Here is an 18,816-nt window from a genome sequence, read left to right on the forward strand (position 1 = left end):
GGAACAGTTCCTGTATATGTGAGCTGAATTTGCACAGTAAGGAATCCTGAAGACACACATGAAGACATAGCCAGGTACACCAGGAAAAGACCCATTTTAAAAGGTTGGTACTACAGTGCCTGGGTGGCTCAGCTGGTTAAGTGTCTGCCTTTGTCTCAGGTCATAATCCCAGGGTTCTGGGAATGAGCCCCCTGTCAGTCTCCCTGCTCAGTGGGGAGTCTGCTTGTCCTCTCTTAAGACTCCCTCTGCCCCTCCCCGTTCTCTCTCTCTCTCTCTCCAATAAATAAACAAATCTTAAATAGAAATAAAAACACACTTACTGCTATCTCTCAACACTGAATACTGAGTACACAGGAAGATATATAAATAAATATAAAATATTAATCAAAAAAACTTCATGGAAACATGTTATTTCAAATGCTATGTAAAAGAAACTATCAACTAAATGCATAATGACTCTATGACCTGTCTAAATTACAAACATTATTTTAAAAATTACACTGAAAAAGGAAACGATTTTAAAATACATAAAATTTAGAAATTTGTATTTTATTAATATAACTAGTAAAGTGAGAGAACACAATACAATTGCTATATTCACTATATTTTGCTATATAATATGCTGTATTTTTTCCCTTCCACTGATTAATGTATGAGGAGTAAAACGCAATAGTAATGCTGGAAAAGACTAAGCAGTATGGAGAAAGCATCCACCATAGGGATCCTACATGTTCAGTTAAATCAAAGAGCTGATTTTGTAAAATTTTGTAAACACAGTTCTGTACTGCTTGGGTCCAAACCTTAGTACAGAGTTCGGTTACATATGCATTTAAATCAACTCTACCAAGACATACTCAGACATTCACATACATTAGCTTGCAATTTAATATGTGAAATTTTACCTTCAGGACGGTTAACTCAAGGTTAAGATGAAATGGCAGTAAACAAGAGAAACAACCTGTTTCTTTTGCCACAGGCAATAGGATAAGGCTAATAATAGGGGAGAATGAACAAAATCCCAGAGTGCTTATTTCCAGGAGGAAGGGTGGGGAATGTGGGGAATGTGATCAGGAATGCCTCAGTAGCACTTAAGATTTTCTACTTTTTAAATCAAGTGGTGAATGCTAAGCAGATTCATAGGTGTTCATTCTATTATTATGCTTCATTTACATGTGTCAAGTATCACATTATAAAAAAGAAAAGAGGGGCGCCTCGTTGGCTCAGTTGGTAAAGTACACAACTCTTGATCTCAGGGTGGTGCGTTCAAGTCCTATATAGGGCAGGGAGTCTACTTAAAAAAATAAAATAAAATAAAATAAAAAAGAAATTCTCCATCTCCCAAAATAAAAAGAGCTCATAATATCTGCCCAAAATTAATTAGGCTGAATTGTGTTTGGTTCTATATTCCAAAACTGTTCTTGGAAATAAGGGTCAAATGGAGAAATTTTTAATCTAATTTTAAAATAAGTATATTAATAAATGAGTCAAATTAAATAAATGCCATTATTAAATCCAGCTCTAGCCTATTTGGAATCTACAAAGGAGTTCCTTACTAGAATCAGCTTAATAAAGTAGATTACAGCTGAAATTTAATGGCTATACTACTATTGACTTGTATCACAAAGCCTAGCAACAATTTAGGAGAAAAAGTGGAGAAAATGAAGAAAGCCCTGTTTCATTGGAGCAAAGCATACAAAGGCCATTGACAAGGAAAGAAAGGATTTTTTAGAATCGGGGTGGCAGACAGTAATAACAGTAAATATTGTCAGGTGACAATTTTTTCAACTGGCAGGAGACTTCAGAAGGCAGTGGACAGACGTGGAAAGAACACAAGGTTTGGCAGCCAGACAGACCCAATACAAACCTGAGCTCTACAACTTGCTAGCTAGATGTTCATAAACAAATAGAGGAAGAGGAAAGGGGCTGGGGGAGTCACACAGTCTCATCTACAGAACTACATTCAAAACTGTTGGAGGTAGCTCCTGTGTCCACGCCTCTCATACATACCACAGCTGCTATCAGGGTTGCAGAGAAAAAGGCTACAGAAAACAGAGGTAGGCAATAGGATTTCGGTAGACCTGCTATCTCCTACATCCTCCTTTCAGACGTATTAGCAACACAGCGGGAAAAGCTCTCATGAACACAACATGTATCTTATATTACAGTACACTGATGTCCAGCAGGACAAGGGTCAGAGAAGAAAGGAAGAATAATGCTTTCTGATGGTGGCTTCTGGTGTTTATATATATTTTTTCTCCCTAAAAAGTATTTACAGTGGGTTTTTTTTTTTCTTTGCCTCCTAGAACAAGATCTTAGCTGATCGTGTGAATTTCTGAACCTGTTTAAAAGTCAGAACCTGCAAACTCAAGCAAAGCTATTTCTGTTGGAGTCTGGCATTCAAACCAGTGAGCCCTGCCCCAGTTGGATGAATGTATATGTGAAGATACTAACTTTGGGGACATGCTGAGGCTTCTTCCATACTGTCTGGGTTTGGATACAGCAGTTACTGAGCAACTGTACAACTTTCACGTGCCCTCCTTCCACATGTCAGGTCTGCATTCTTTCCCATCAACATCTACAAAAGCGTTAAAAAAGTAATAAAGTACTCAAGACCATGTACATATTTCTACTGAAAACTACCTGTGCTGTTCACTTATAATGACCATTATATAGTTTTCTAAATAACATGTTACTATATTACCGTACCATGGACACGGACTGATTCTGATTTAACTAACTCCTTAGTCCTAAATACTAAGGAATGCTCCTGCAAGACTTCTGGTTCCTTTCCCACACTTTCAGAAACTGTCAACTTCTATAGCCTGCCAGTTATTAATTTGCACTTAGGCAAGTTGCATAATCTCTCTGAGACTTGATTTTCCTAGCTGTAAAGTGGAGATAAATACCTGTCACGCAAAGTTGCTATTAGTAATTAAATAACATACATAAAATCCTAGCACATTGTAGGTGTTAAATAAAAATGAGTTGAATCAAAACTCCGTGCCTGCTGTAATTCTCACGTTGTTAGCAAATTTAGTCCTGTTACTCCTCAAATTAAGAACCTTTAGGGATGCCTAGGTAGATCAGTCAGTTAAGTGTCGGGCTCTTGATTTTGGCTCAAGTCATGATTTCAGGATCGTGAGATCAGGCTCCCTGCTGGGTGTGGAGCCTGCTTAAGATTCTCTCTCTCCCCCTGCCCCTACCCGCCTCCTTCTCTTAAAAAACAACAAAAACCTTTAATGGCTGTCCATGGGTAAGAAAAGTTGAAACTCCTTAACTTTGCAAACCCAGCACAACAAGCTAGCTGCAACCAACTTTTTTCAGCCTTCCTGAAAAAAGCCTCACTTCCCTCCTCAACACATAAATGTTTCATTTGAGTCTCAAAAATGTTCTTCAAACCAGCCATGGTCTTTGGAACCTTAATGCTTTTACACATCCTAATTCCTGTCTAGAATGCCACCACCAACCCTGCCACTTCTGATAAACTCGCGCTTAAACTTCACAGCCAAACGCAAACATTTTCTCTGCGTTGTTTGCCCAACTGCCTCGAAATACTTAATTGTTCCTCTCTCTCTGCTCCAAAAGCACTTTAACTTACCTCTGTTATTATATTTACTTTGTACTGTCCCTGTTTACATATCTTTTTTTCTCCCATTAGAGCACCTTAATCCACCCATTTCCAAACTAACAGCACTGATTATTTCAGTCGGCCAGAACCATATCCTTTTCACAAGTTTTTCCCCCAGCATAGTGCCGGGTACAGAGTAAGTCCACAATCAGCTGATCAGGGGCAGGAAACAGTCTGAGGAAGTTAAGGTGGCTCTGACAGAAGTAATAATGGCAAAGGAGAGAAGAGAGTGACTTGTAAAGTGAATGCTCTTGGCCGCTACTCCTTCCTTCAGCTCCCAACAATGGGACTGGTTTCTTGACACTGTGTCATCCAGAGGCTCCCAGGGATATGCTCAGCATATTCTGAAACCAGACTTCTTCTGACAGATAAAGATGCCTAACTTCAACCCTTTGTGAACAACGACCAACCATTAGTATCTTACAGCTGCATGATCATTGTCTTTATCTGTAGAGTTTAACCCCCCCCAAAGGCCTGAATTTATAAAATTTAAAGTGACACTTGTAAAATACACCATTATTTTATGTAGCACTAAAATAAGAAAATGCTAAAAGAAAATGAAACTGATTGTTAAGACTCATCTCACAGAGCTTGTTTGTGTTTTATTATATGTCTTAGAATCAGTTAAATGAAATATAAAATGTAGTATCAGGTTTGAGGAAAAGCTTTTGATTACTGCCTGCTTTCCTTACACTAATAGCAGGAAACAAAGGCACAAACAAAAACATTTGAAAACTCCAAAGACATTTTGTGTTCAGAATCTGACACAAAGGGCCAGGGAAGAGAGGTACTTGGTATGGAGCCAGATGGTGGCAGTGGAATAGCAAACAAGGAGATTAGTAACTCTCAGAAAGATGACCGAATGCCTAAGGGGTCATTCATTCATAAATATTAACTGAGCAATTAGTATGTGCCTGGCATCATACTGGAGATGAAGGATATTATTATGAACAAAACTTTTTGTACTTAGGAAACACACTGTCTTCTTGTTCAGACAGACTTGATAACACCACTACAGATATGGATGCATGTTTACAAGCTGAGACAGGTGATACAAAGGAAAGGAACAGGATCTAGGAGCACATATAGGAGAAAAGATCTGGAATAAACTGGGGGCACAGGAGTGCCAGGGTGGCCCAGTCGTTTAAGCATCTGTCTTCGGCTCAGGTCATGATTTTAGAGTCCTGGGATCGAACCCTGTGTCTGGCTCCCTGCTCAGTGCGGGGTCTGCTTCTCCCTCTCCTGCCTCTCCCCGCCTGCTTGTCCTCTTTCTCTCAAATGAATAAATAATATCTTAAAAAAAAAAAAAAAGATAAAATAAACTGAAGGGCACAGAGAACACATTCCTTAGGAATTAGTCTTTGAATAGATATTTGGAAGTCATGGTAGTGGTGCCATGGGTGTGTTCTCAGTCAGAGGGAATTGCAAATGAAAAAGAGTTTTCAGGAACTGAAAGAATACCATTCTGGAAGCATAAAGATGGAGAGTCAGAGAATTATGGGGCAGAAGTCACATTATACAGAGCCCTGCAGGCAACTGAGTATTAGTATGATAGGCTGGTGGTGGGGAGGGGGATAGGCATGGTACATGAGAGCAGGCAAAGCTATTGTGTGGTCTGATAAACTATGTGATGATGGTGGAGGTCGAGGAGACTGATGGGTTTAAGAGATATTTAGAGAGTAGAAAAAGGCAACAGCACATGCTAATCAACTGGGTATGGGTATTAAGGGAGAGGAAGTAGTTAGGCTGCTTTCAGGTCTTCTGAGTGTATGCACTTGGAAGGTACGTAAAGACTGGGACTGGGAACAGAGGAAGAAGCTCTATTTGGGAAAGGATGGGCAGACGAGGATGTGGTATGACTTTTATGAGTCTTGTCTCAGATACAGTGAGTTTGAGATGTCTTAAGGAGATCCAAATGGAAATGCTGACCAAGCAATTGGATATGTGGGAATAAAGCTCAAAGGAGTGTCGCAGCCCGAGAAAAATTTGAGATCGAACACTGAGGACTTCAGACTGATAAGGGACTGGCTGGTGGGGTGGAAGTTTTCATAGTTCCTTAACTCAGTACCAAGCACATTTGTTCTCATCCTATAGGCTTCCTCTAACACTTAGCGTGGGAAGAATCTTTCCTTCTATTTCAACTGGAAAAAACATGTCAAGATGCCCCAAGTTTTAACTCTGAATATGTTTTTCAAAGAAACATGGTGTTTTGGTCACTGAACCAGTATTGTTTTTTGTTTTGTTTTGTTTTGTTTCTGCCATTGGGAAACTTTCACATATATTTATCCTTCTGAGTTCCAACAGCCCCCCTCAACATGTGAAGTTTGGGAATATAAATGTTATATAATCCATCTATAAGACTGGGGACTGCATATATTATTAGCTCTGAAACAATATCATATTAAAATAAAATTAAAGCAAGCAAAAGCAGTCACATGCATTTAAAAATATAAATATAAAAGTATATAATATAAAAATATAAAAAAGTATAGTATAAAGTATAAAATATAAAAATATATAAGTTGCTCAGTTTTGCAACTTAATAAGGATAATCTCATGAGCCCGTGTTTCCTATTGTATGAATACCTCTATTACTGCAGAAATTTTGTGCAGATTAGAATATTAACATGCCTAACAGTATTTAGAAGTATATGTAATAGTAAATGCTATTATTTACTATTATAATAATAGTAAATGCTACTATTATTAATAAGAACATTTAAAAATAAAATTGCATCAGTGTGCATTTGCAGAATAATGTGCACGTAACTCTCCATCTTGAGGAAGTACACAAAAATAAGTGTAAGTCTCCTAGAACTTGTACAGGAATTCAGTAAAGTGTCAGGATATAAAATCAATGCACAGAAGTCAGTTGCATTTCTATACACCAACAACAAGACAGAAGAAAGAGAAATTAAGGAGTCAATCCCATTTATAAATGCACCCCAAACCATAAGATACCTAGGAATAAACCTAACCAAAGAGGCAAAGAATCTGTACTCAGAAAACTATAAAGTACTCATGAAAAGAAACTGAGGAAGACACAAAGAAATGGAAAAACGTTCCATGCTCATGGATTGGAAGAACAAATATTGTGGAAATGTCTATGCTACCTAAAGCAATCTACACATTTAATGCAATCCCTATCAAAATACCATCACTTTTTCTCAAAGAAATGGAACAAATAATCCTAAAATTTATATGGAAACAGAAAAGACCCCAAATAGCCAGAGGAATGTTGAAAAAGAAAGCCAAAGTTGGTGGCATCCCAATTCCAAACTTCAAGCTCTATTACAAAGCTATCATCATCAAGACAGCATGGTCCTGGCACAAAAACAGACACATAGATCAATGGAACAGAAAAGAGAGCCCAGAAATAGACCCTCAACTCTATGATCAACTAAACTTCGACAAAGCAGGAAAGAATGTCCAATGGAAAAAAGACAGCCTCTTCAACAAATGGTGTTGGGAAAATTGGACAGCCACATGCAGAAAAATCAAACTGGACCATTTCCTTACACTGCACATGAAAACAAGACTCAAAATGGATGAAGGACCTCAGTGTGAGAAAGGAATCCATCAAAATCCTTGAGAACACAGGCAGCAACCCCTTCAACCTCAGCCGCAGCAACTTCTTCCTAGGAATATCACCAAAGGCAAGGGAAGCAAGGGCAAAAATGAACTACTGGGACTTCATCAAGATCAAAAGCTTTTGCACAGCAAAGGAAACAGTCAACAAAACCAAAAGACAACTGACAGAATGGGAGAAGATATTTACAAATGACATATCAATAAAGGGCTAGTATCCAAAATCTATAAAGAACTTATCAAACTCAACACCCAAAGAACAAATAATCCAATTGAGAAATGGGCAGAGGACATGAACAGACATTTCTGCAAAGAAGACATCCAGATGGCCAGATGACACATGAAAAAGTACTCCAAATCACTCGGCATCGGGGAAATACAAATCAAAACCACAGTGAGATACCACCTCACACCAGTCAGAATGGCTAAAATTAACAAGTCAGGGAATGATAGATGCTGGAGAGGTTGCAGAGAAAGGGGAACCCTCCTATACTGTTGGTGGGAATGTAAGCTGGTGCAACCACTTTGGAAAACAGCATGGAGGTTCCTCAAAAAGTTGAAAATAGAGCTACCCTACGATCCAGCAATCACACTACTAGGTATTTACCCTAAAGATACAAAGGTAGCAGGGCACCTGGGTGGCTCAGTGGGTTAAAGCCTCTGCCTTCGGCTTAGGTCATGATCCCAGGGTCCTGGGATCAAGCCCCACATTAGGCTCTCTGCTCAGCAGGGAGCCTGATTCCTCCTCTCTCTCTGCCTGCCTCTCTGCTTACTTGTGATCTCTGTCTGTCAAATAAATAAATAAAATCTTAAAAAAAAAAAAGTTACAAATGTAGTGATCCGAAGGGGCACATGCACCCGAATGTTTATACTAGCAGTGTTCACAACAGCCAAACTATGGAAAGAACCTAGATGTCCATCAACAGATGAATGGCTAAAGAAGATGTGGTATATATATACAATGGAATACTATGCAGCCATCAAAAGAAATGAAATCTTGCCATTTGTGACGATGTGAATGGAACTAGAGGGTATTATGCTGAGCGAAGTAAGTCCATCAGAGAAAGACAATTATCATATGATCTCCCTAATATGAGAATGTTGAGAGACAACGTGGAGAGCTTGGGGGATAGGAAAGGAATAAATGAAACAAGATGGGATCGGAAGGGAGACAAACCATAAGAGACTCTTAATCTCACAAAACAATCTGAGGTTTGCTGGGGGGAGTGGGGTAGGGAGAGGGTGGTTGGGTTATGGACATTGGGGAAGGTATGTGCTATGGTGAGTGCTGTGAAGTGTATAAACCTGGCGATTCACAGACCTGTAGCCTTGGGGCTAACAATACATTATATGTTAATAAAAAATAAAAAAAAATTTAAAAAAGAAGTTAAAAAATATAAAAAAATAAAATATGAATGAGACAGGAAAAAACAGTAAGTGTAAGCATCGCAAGCCTATTATGTTATTGTCTCCACCTTTCTCTGTTTTAGCTGTTTTCTTCCTTTGAACTTGACCAGATAATGTCAAGGAACATTAATAACTCTGTGCTGCTCTCTAGTGGTAAATACAGAATATAGTTTGTAAGTGACTGCTTTTTGAGACCCTTACAGTGAAATTATAAGAAAAACCAAGAGAAAGTATTTAAGTGTAATTTTCAGTCTGTTACCACTGATAACAGATGAAGAGTCATTCAGCACCCTACTATCAATTTATTATTTTAACTACAAATATTTTTCATGGGAATAAAAAGCACAAACTGACGCTCATCATAACAGCAAATTTTTATCACTTGTTAGATACCATGATCTGTTATTGCATTATATGAAGTGTGGTTTAGGGACTATCTTGGCTATAGTGAACATACACACACACACACACACATCCCTCAACTAAAGTAGTCCTAAATATCTCAATTCTTACAAGACTAATTTCTTTTTTTGTTTGATTTTGTTTAAATTTAGCATTTAAGTATACTTTTATTTAGTTAATAATTTAAATTCAATAGCTGAAATTTATATTATAATATCCTAAATTTATTGTATAATACTTACAACATGGTAAGTGTATCTTATTATCTCAACAAACTTGAAACAATTGAAATCATTTCTATTATTTCGCAAATCAATGGTGAAGTTAATTTTTTTCCTAACAAGGAAAAAAAAATGCAGTTGACTAGATAAAATGCTTGCTAAACAAGCATCTGGGATGAGGGTGGGGTAAGCATAAGACTATATATTGAACCAAAACAAATAAGAGAAAAACAACAATATGAACAAACTTAAAAGGATCCTTTCTCATGCTATATACCTTGACATTAATACAGTATTTTATTAAACTCTTTATATCCTATTTCTCTCCAGAAAGGACTGGAAGCAATTTTCAACAGTAGACATATAGAATCATGTTAGTAAAACAGAAATGGCAAATGAAATTCAAGAGAAATGAAAATGCAAACATAGTTAACTAGTTTCTTTCTTTTTTTTTTTTTAAGATTTTATTTATTTATTTGACAGACTGAGATCACAAGTAGGCAGAGAGGGAGGCAGAGAGACGGACAGGAAAGCAGGCTCCTCGCTGAGCAGGGAGCCCGATGCAGCGCTCGATCCCAGGACCCTGGGATCATGACCTGAGCCGAAGGCAAAGGCTTAACCCACTGAGTCACTCAGGCGCCCCTATTAGTTTCTTAACTAAGTTGCTGATATTGTGCTTCAAATTTGGAGAATTCCTAGCAATCAGAGCAAAAAAGAAATCACGATTTACATTATATCTTACAGCAAAGAGGAGAGTAAGGCTTTTTAATCCCCCACCCTTGGGCTCCTGGGTGGCTCAGTTGGTTGAGCAACTGCCTTCGGCTCAGGTCATGATCCCGGACTTCCAGGATCGAGTCCCGCATTGGGCTCCCAGCTCCTTGGGGAGTCTGCTTCTCCCTCTGACCTTCTCCTCTCTCATGCTCTCTCTCACTCATTCTCCCTCAAATAAATAAATAAAATCTTAAAAAAAAAAAAAAAATTAATCCCCCACCCCACCCTGAAAAAAAGTATGTTCTGGTCTTAATTCTAAATCTAATTTATCATATGGGCAACTAACAAATGATATAATTAACAAACTCAACAAGAGTTATTGCAAATTCAGAACTGAGCAGATTTTCATATGCTGAGTTTGCTTGTTTGTTTTGCACTTAGGAGAGGCTAAATGAATGTAGCTCAAGTTTAAATGATCCGACTTAATCCAAACTCTCAGAGCAATGGAGAGAGAACATGTCTTCAAAAACAATTTCTCTCAACCAGACTTTGGATAAGAGTTAAACAGCCCATAATTTAAAATATGTAACCTCGGGGCACATCAGTGGCTCAGTCAGCTGAATATCTGACTCTTGGTTTCAGCCCAGCTCGTGATCTCAGGGTCCTGAAATGGGTTCTGTGCTCAGTGCAGCACCAGGTTGTCCCTCTCCCTCTGCGCCTCTCCCTGCTCTTTCTCAAATGAAATAAAATTAAATAAATAAATAAATAAATTCCCTTTAAAAATATATATATACACATATATATACACATATATATGTGTATATATATGTGTATATATATATCTCCTTTAGTTAAAAGAGCCTGAAATCTATTAGTTTCCTATTTATTTCCTATTCATTCATTAGGTTAAAGCTCTTTGAAGGTAAAGGCCTATTTTCCAGTTCTTGTAGGATCTTTCACTGAGAATTGGTCACAGTGGCATTCAGTTAATACTAAAAATTTACTGATGTAGTAGTAAAACAAACCTCACCACTGGTGGTCTGGGTTTTTTTGTGAAGTGTTACTTTACTTTCATTTTTACCTTATAACAGTCTCCTCCAGGAATGATTTCCTGAATATATACCAAGGGACCTTCATTCCGGTTAATTCCTCCTAGGATCTTCAGACCAAGGCCTGTTTCCTTGGTAACTGTAATCATCTGAAAGGCAGGATCCCTAAGATAAAGTAAATTAGCATTCACAGGTTAGCCTAAAGATCTGTGCCTACTTTCGCTTTAAACTACGTGCTAAATCACATTCTTAGAACTAGATAACCCGAAATACTAGTATATACTAGCAATGACATTTAGAAAAGTATGGTGATAGAAAAACAATCAAATGGGTTCTGTTACCTCTATTATTTATTTATTTTTCTATAAAAACAAACCATAGAAGAAATCACAGCAATAATGCTTATTTCTTTGGAGCAGAACAAAGAAAAATACCTTCAACATAGGATTTAAATAAACATAAAGATGTATTGAAGGTAACTGAAGAGATGTGTTTTTAGCTGACTTTTAGACTACACTAAGGGATTCCAAAATTAAAGATTTTAGTGAGTTAGGTTAAGTGACTTTTGAAAAGACATGTCTGTGGCCATTTACAGCAAAATAAATCTGACCTCCACTTGAATCTCAAAGCGAAAAGTTTATCTTTTTAATTTAGGAAGAGTGTTTTCTCATAGAAAGCATGTGCTCCACCCATAATTTCCATCAGACGTAAGAGCAATGCCATTAGAAAAGAAGGAACTGTCAAAAGAATTCTGCAAAAGGTATACCCCCAAGTTGTGCTTCTGAACACTCCAGTAAGAGAGGAGACTTGTGCCAGTCTGAGAGAGCTTGAACAGAGTTTGAAATGAGGCTTAGGGCTGCCTGCTTTCCTCTGATGTACTAGGTACTGTGCTAAGAATATACACACATTATGCCATCCAACTTAGTATTTATACAACTCCTAAGATTATTACCCTCATTATTCTAAAAACACCAAAATCAAGGAAGGTTAACTTGGTGGTCTAAGGTTATGAAGCTGGAGAACAGCACTGGAAACCCAGTTTGTCTTACTCCAGAGGCAAAATGTGGTGTTAAGATCTCCTTGGTGGCTGTATTAAAGCCATTGTTGAATTACAGGACTTTCAGCTATCTTCAAACATATCAAAAAACTGAAACTGCTATTAAAAAAGAGTTGCCTCATATCTTACATATGATTATAGCTTTCAGAAAAGACTTTCTTAGCTTCTGCCATAGAAATTCTAACTATATCTTTACGAAAGTGTGTATTTAAAAGTTAAATCATAAAAAAATAGAATGAAAGAAATTAAAATATATTTTTAAAAAACCCAAACCCTTACAAACCTCCCTGCTTTTGAATATTTCGCTGTCTCTGCAGGACAGCCTCCAAGGCTGCATTATACTGATACTGAATCAGGCTCTAATGTTGGATGGCCTATCTGGTTACTAGGGCAACAGTCAATTAGCTAGGAAAAGAGGCAGTTGGGATTGGGTCCACGATGTTTCGCTGTTACAGATTTCAGAAGCTCAGCCCACTCTTGATGGAGTATTAAATTGTACGGGCATAACGGAGTGAAACCTAGAAATAAGAGAGTGGAACGGGAAAGGGAATTAAAGGACCTTATTCAGTGCCTCCCATAACCTCTTAAACCGTCTAAATGCAGGTTTCCTTCAATGGGGACAGCATATAATCTCCACCATATATTATTGTTTCAGTAAAGGGTCCCTCCTTTTCTAATACCAACAGAGTATCTATATTTCATACAGCATTTACTTGCTAGGACCCCCTTAAGTTAAGAATTTATATTATTTACTTTTTTTGGCTATTAAAAATAGTTTTGCTGCTCAACGTTAATCACAGAGAACTGCAAGTTAAAACCAGGCAGAGATATTGCTACTCACCTATCAAATCAACATAAAACTTAAAACTGAAAATGTACTCAGATGGTAAGGATATAGGAAAGAGTACTCTTGTACACTGCTGATGGGAATGCAAAATGGCATAACTCCTAATGAGATAATTTGGTAATCTCTAAATTTACCTTCTGACCCAGAAATTCCATTTCTAGGAATTCATCCCAAAGATACTCTGGCATAAAATACAAAATAACTTGTCTACAGGGTTATTTATTTTGACATAATTTGTAATCTCCAAAACTTGCAAACAATGGATGTCCATCAATAAGGTATTGACGGAGGGCACCTGGGTGGCTCATTCGGTTAAGTGTCTGCCTTCGGCTCAGGTCATGATCTCACCATCCTGGGATCAAGCCCCCCCCATCGGGCTCCCTGCTCAGTGGGGAGCCCGTTTCTCCTTCTCCCTCTGCCACTCCCCCTGCTTGTACTCTTTCACTCTCTGTCAATAAATAAATAAAATCCTAAAAAAATATTAAAAAAAAATAAGGTACTGGCTGAATAAATTATGGTACATTCACAGGATAGAATCTACACAGTTATAACAAAGTACAATAAAGACATTTACAGACTGATAGGATCAACAGGATATAATTTAAGTTAAAAAAAAGGGCAAGATCAAAAAGTATAGCTACCTTTTTTAAAGAATATGCTGGCACAGGGCACCTGGGTGGCTCAGTGGGTTAAGCCTCTGCCTTTGGCTCAGGTCATGATCTCAGGGTCCTGGGATGGAGCCCTACATCGGGCTCTCTGCTCAGCGGGAAGACTGCTTCCCCCCTCTCCCCTCTCTGCCTGCCTGTGATCTCTCTCTCTCTGTCAAATGTATAAAAAAAAAAAAAAGAATATGCTGGCAACTGGAACCTAAGAGGCGGAGCCAAAATATCTGGGGCCATCTTGCCTCAGTCATAGGATTCTTTCCCATTGGCTTGATTTTGCCTTAGGTAGTTGGACAAAACTCTGTGCTATCCCAGAAAGTCACTGTTCAGCACCAGAGCATAGAGCTCCGTGCATGGAGTTCTTTGCATACCACATAGATGGGCCTGGCCTGTGCCCCTTGGAGACTAGAGTTTTCCAGTGCTCTCAGGAGGAGGTGTCAGAGAAAGACATCCTGAATTTAACTGGCTTGATACTCATCTCCAGGGAAGACCTGTGAGCCTGAGCTGAAGGACTGGTGTGCACTTCTTTAGTGTTATATACACGCATATAACAACACGCATATATATTTATATGTATTTGCTTATACAGAAGAAGCACTGAAAAGGAACTAAGAATAAAAATGGTTATCTATAGGAAGAATGAAGTCACAGAGTGAATGAAGGCCAAGAATGACTTCTCTGAATATACCTTGTTATATGTGTGTTACATGTTTGCATGTCTGCATGCCCTTTGGAATGTGACTTTACTGTTCCTTCCATTAAAATGTAAAGTCTACATCTCTACCCTTTGAATTTGGACTTGGCTATCTGAATTGCTTCAGTCACTGGTACACAAGCAAATGTGAGGGAAACAGACATTTGAAAAACACTTGGGTGTGTTGCTTGGAACCATTCTGCCATCATGTGAAAGAGCCTGACCTAGCCTCCTAGAGCATGAGATCAGGTTCAAAGAGACACCAGTCTAGCCTTTCCAGATGAGGCACCAACACATGTGAATGGGGCCATCTTACACTTTGGGTACATACCAGAAGAACTGCTCAGCCAAACTCCAAATCATGAGAAAGAATAAATGTTGTTGTTCTGATTTGTTACTCAGCAAAAATTAATCTCTCATTATTTTTATACCAGGATCATAAAATATTTTAGATATTTAAAAAAAAATCAGATCAAAATTTTAAAAAAGTAATTTCTACAAAGAATTATAAAAAAGAACGCAGAATTTATCCCATACACTGATTTACATTAGAAGGTAATTATTGATCAACTTCCTTATTAGGCCACCTTAAACCACAATTAACTATATAAAATTTTCAATCAAAAGCTCATTAACATTCCACATATTTCAAACTAGGACAGCTCAAAACAAAGCAAATTTAATTTAAAAATTACTTTTCAAGTAGATTGGATGATACCACAGCAGATGTATTTTTATTCATGATTTTACCACAGGAGCCTTGGATTTAACTGGGTAAATAAAGATATTGATGAAGAGTCTAGAAATTCTTCTTTTCCTGAGAATGCAGAAGTAGAAAATAAATGTTCACATCTTAAGAACAGTCAAATTCAATGTCAACTTTGCATAAAACATCACATACACGTATATACATGTGAGGTATATATTATATATTCTGAATTATGGCACTTCAGTCAATGCTGATAATATCTGAAAAATACAAAGATAGTTCGATAGACAGACAGATAGATATAGCTATAGGACCACATCCACATGATTATCTGTATCTATATAAAATCTGCCTTTTCTGGCAGAGGTGAAGAACATAGCTAAGCTTCAGGTAACTATTATAGCTTCCACCGTTAATACACTTAAAAATCGCATAATAATAAAAGACTGTGACAAATATCTCTTATAATCACAAGGCTAGAAAGTTTATAGTCAGAATGTGTGTAAAATAATTATACAATACATCCTTGAAGGAAAAAAAAAAGAAATTCCTATCATCTTACCAGCTATCTTGAGGGACTTCCTGCAGATCTTATATTACTTTGATGCATATTATACCATAAGCTTCTTAAATACTTTCCTATGAAAAGAAAAAATATATATATATGATTTTAATGTCGCATATAGCTCCACTGTGAACATTAAAGAGAATGGTATAGTTTCGCTGCACTAAAAAAGTTGTACTTGAATAGACCTTTACCATCTCTGCATAAAAAATATGAATAAAGTACAGAAACTTTACAGACATTAAGAACATTTAGCACAACCCTCTTATTAAAGAAATGAATAACTAGATTCAGAAATTGTGTGCTGTTCTCCACACAAATAAGAAACAGAGGAAATAGTCAGTGGTTGTTTTTCTAGCTAGCGGGGAGGCTTCAGAGCCTAGAGCATGTACCTTGACATCAGAGATACCTGAACTCCAATATGAGCTTCTAGGCTTCTCCAAGCTGTAGTTTCTTCATAGGTACAGTAACTACCTTGTCTGTAGTGACGGTTTTACAAATGCATAAACATGTTAAAACTTACCAGATTTTCTAATGATTAATATGTACTATTTGTTATAAATCAGTTATATCTTGGGACACCAGGGTGGCTCAGCTGGATGAGTGTCCAACTCTTGATTTCGGCTCAGGTCATGATCTCAGGGTTGTGATATCAAGCCCTGCATGGGGCTCCATGCTGAGCATGGAACCTGCTTAAGAGTCTTTCCTTCCACTCCTCCCCACCTCCCTTGCAGGCTCACACGCTCGCTCTAAAAAAAAAAAAAAAATAATAATAATAATAATAATAAAATACACAAAAATAAATCATATCTTAAGAAAGCTAAATTTTTTTTTTTTAGATGTGATTTTCATTTAAAGTTGGCAGAATGGGCGGGGGAGGGGGGTGCCTGGGTGGCTCAGTGGGCTAAAGCCTCTGCCTTCAGCTTGGGTCATGATCCCGGGTCGTGGGATCGAGCTCTGCCTCGGGCTCTCTGCTCAGCAGGGAGCCTGCTTCCTCATCACTCTCTGCCTGCCTCTCTGCCTACTTGTGATCTCTGTCTGTCAAATAAATAAAAAAATTAAATAAAATCTTTAAAGTTGCCAGAATGGAAAGGGGCTGGGGGGATGGACAAAATAGGTGAAGGGGAGTGGAGGTACAGGCTCCCAGTTATAGAATAAGTCATAAAGAGCCCACTTTATAAGTATAAACTCATAACATTCATGACTAAATAGGAGAAGAACCATCACGTAAAATGTGTGACAAATTTCTGGAAGACAAAAAAAGGATGGTGAGATGATAACTCATAAAGGAGGACCACAGAAGCTGAAAACTAGGGGCAAGTCCTCCTAAACACTTTTTTTTTTCTTTCTTTTCTTTAGAAAAAGAATGTGCATGAGAGCGGTTGGGGGGGGGCGTGGAGTGGTGAGGAGACAGAGAAGGAGAGAGATGATCTTAAGTAGTTTCCATGCCCAGCACGTACCCTCATGTGGGGCTCCATCTCACAACACTGAGATCATGACCTGAGCCAAAAATCAAAAGTCAGACACTTAACCAACTGAGCCACCCAGGTGCCCTGACTTCTTAAACATTTGTGAGCTGGAGCACAGAGAGAGAAAATGGGAATATGTGTAAGGTGTACTGGGGTGAAGGGAGGTGGCATGCCATACCTCTAAGTTACTGCAGGGAAATCAATAACTCACCACACCAGTAACTGATTCAAAGCAAAATTCTGCCTCAAAAATAGCTGGAGGGAGATGCAGGAAGGAACCTGTCTTGCAGAATTCCAGAGAGGCCGAGGGCTAAGAAACCCAGAGTTCTAGGGAGAGCAAAACTAAGGCATAGAACTACAATCAAGGCAATCATCCCAGCTCTTCTCTAACTATTAAATGAGGAAGATATCACAGATTCTGCTGTAAATCATTTGAATGGTCCTCTGGGAACCCAACATAGTGTTGTTGCACTGGCCTGAATGTTAAAATCCTGCTTCAACTTTCACAGTCTCTGTGGTAGCAAGCAACGGGAAAAGGGGAAGCATGCAGATGAAAAGCAGCAGAGAAATGAAGCCAAAGTGAGTAAGATCCCCATCTAGTGGTAATTTTTCCTAACTGGATATAGAGTCCTCAAGTGATGAAACCTAACCTGGGTCTAATAGATATATCGTGGCTAAACTGTACAACAGATTTCATATAAGGTCAAACTTAACAAGGCATTTTAAAATATTACAATGAAATTTAAGTGTTTAAATTACTTCATTCACTTACCATGCCTGACAGTGTCCTGAGTGCTGGAGGTGAGATTAAAAAGCAAAGTCTGTTCCCAGAGAATAGTCGAGTAAACAGACATCAGGAAGGTGCTAAGTGCTCTGACAGTGGTGTGCGCAGGAGGGCTAGGAAAGCACTGATGAAGGCCACTCACCCAGAATGGAATCATCATTAAGCATCAATGTGGCCAAGAACCGTGTTAGAAGATTTTACCCTCCCTCAAAGGAGCCCCACAAGGCAGGTATTATTACATATTTATATTTATATAAATGAAAGGTATTTTCATAAATAAAAACCTCGTCATGGAGAAGCTATGTGACTTGTCCATGACCATAAGGCTAAGCAATTTTATTTATTTTTCTTATTTTTAATTTTTTTGAAGATTTTATTTATTTATTTGACACAGAGAGAGAGACAGCACAAGTAGGCAGAGCAGCAGGTTGAGAGAGAGGGAGAAGCGGGCTCTCCACCTAGTAGGGAGCCCAAGGCAGCCCTCTATCCCAGGACCCTCGGATCATGACCTGAGCCGAAGGCAGCTGCTTAACTGACTTGAGCCACCCAGGCAACCCAACAATTTTAAAGTGCAATGTGAATCCACTTCTCTCAAGCTCCAAACCCAACCTTTTTCCATGAAAGCATGCTGAGAAACTGATTTTTGTGGGAAAACATTCTCTGAAAATATAGGATGAGAGAGTATTAACAGTACTAGTAGGCTGTCTAGAGATGAAGATGATACTGTTGATTAAACTAACAGATATTGGGCACAGTGGGTTAAAGCCTCTGCCTTCAGCTCAGGTTATGGTCCCAGGGTTCTGGGATTGAGCCCTGCATCCGGGCTCTCAGCTCAGCAGGCTTCCTTTCCTCTCTCTCTCTGCCTGCCTCTCTGCCTATTTGTGATCTCTGTCAAATAAATAAATAAAATCTAAAAACAAAAAACAAAACAAAACAAAAAACCCTAACAGAAATGGGGCTTAATTTTATCCAACCAAACAGCAGGCTTTTTTTTTTTTTTAAATAAGCCAGGTATTCACTGTC

General features: G+C 38.3%; 1 protein-coding gene across 2 annotated transcripts in view; it reads right to left on the reverse strand.

Annotated features, from left to right (window-relative positions):
- STXBP4 (syntaxin binding protein 4) overlaps positions 1 to 18,816 on the reverse strand; it is a 157,847-nt gene that overhangs the window by 130,583 nt on the left and 8,448 nt on the right. For both annotated transcript variants that reach the window (XM_032872018.1, XM_032872019.1), the window contains exons 2-4: positions 15,538 to 15,614; positions 14,962 to 15,083; positions 11,039 to 11,171 (exon numbers count right to left, since the gene is read on the reverse strand). In XM_032872018.1, coding sequence (XP_032727909.1) covers positions 11,039 to 11,171; positions 14,962 to 15,008 — 180 coding nt within the window. In that variant the 5' untranslated portion in view covers positions 15,009 to 15,083; positions 15,538 to 15,614. The remainder of the gene's footprint in view (positions 1 to 11,038; positions 11,172 to 14,961; positions 15,084 to 15,537; positions 15,615 to 18,816) is intronic.

Source organism: Lontra canadensis, unplaced genomic scaffold (assembly GCF_010015895.1).
Source record: "Lontra canadensis isolate GAN:19392208 unplaced genomic scaffold, GSC_riverotter_1.0 scaffold43, whole genome shotgun sequence".
NCBI classification, from domain to species: domain Eukaryota; kingdom Metazoa; phylum Chordata; class Mammalia; order Carnivora; family Mustelidae; genus Lontra; species Lontra canadensis.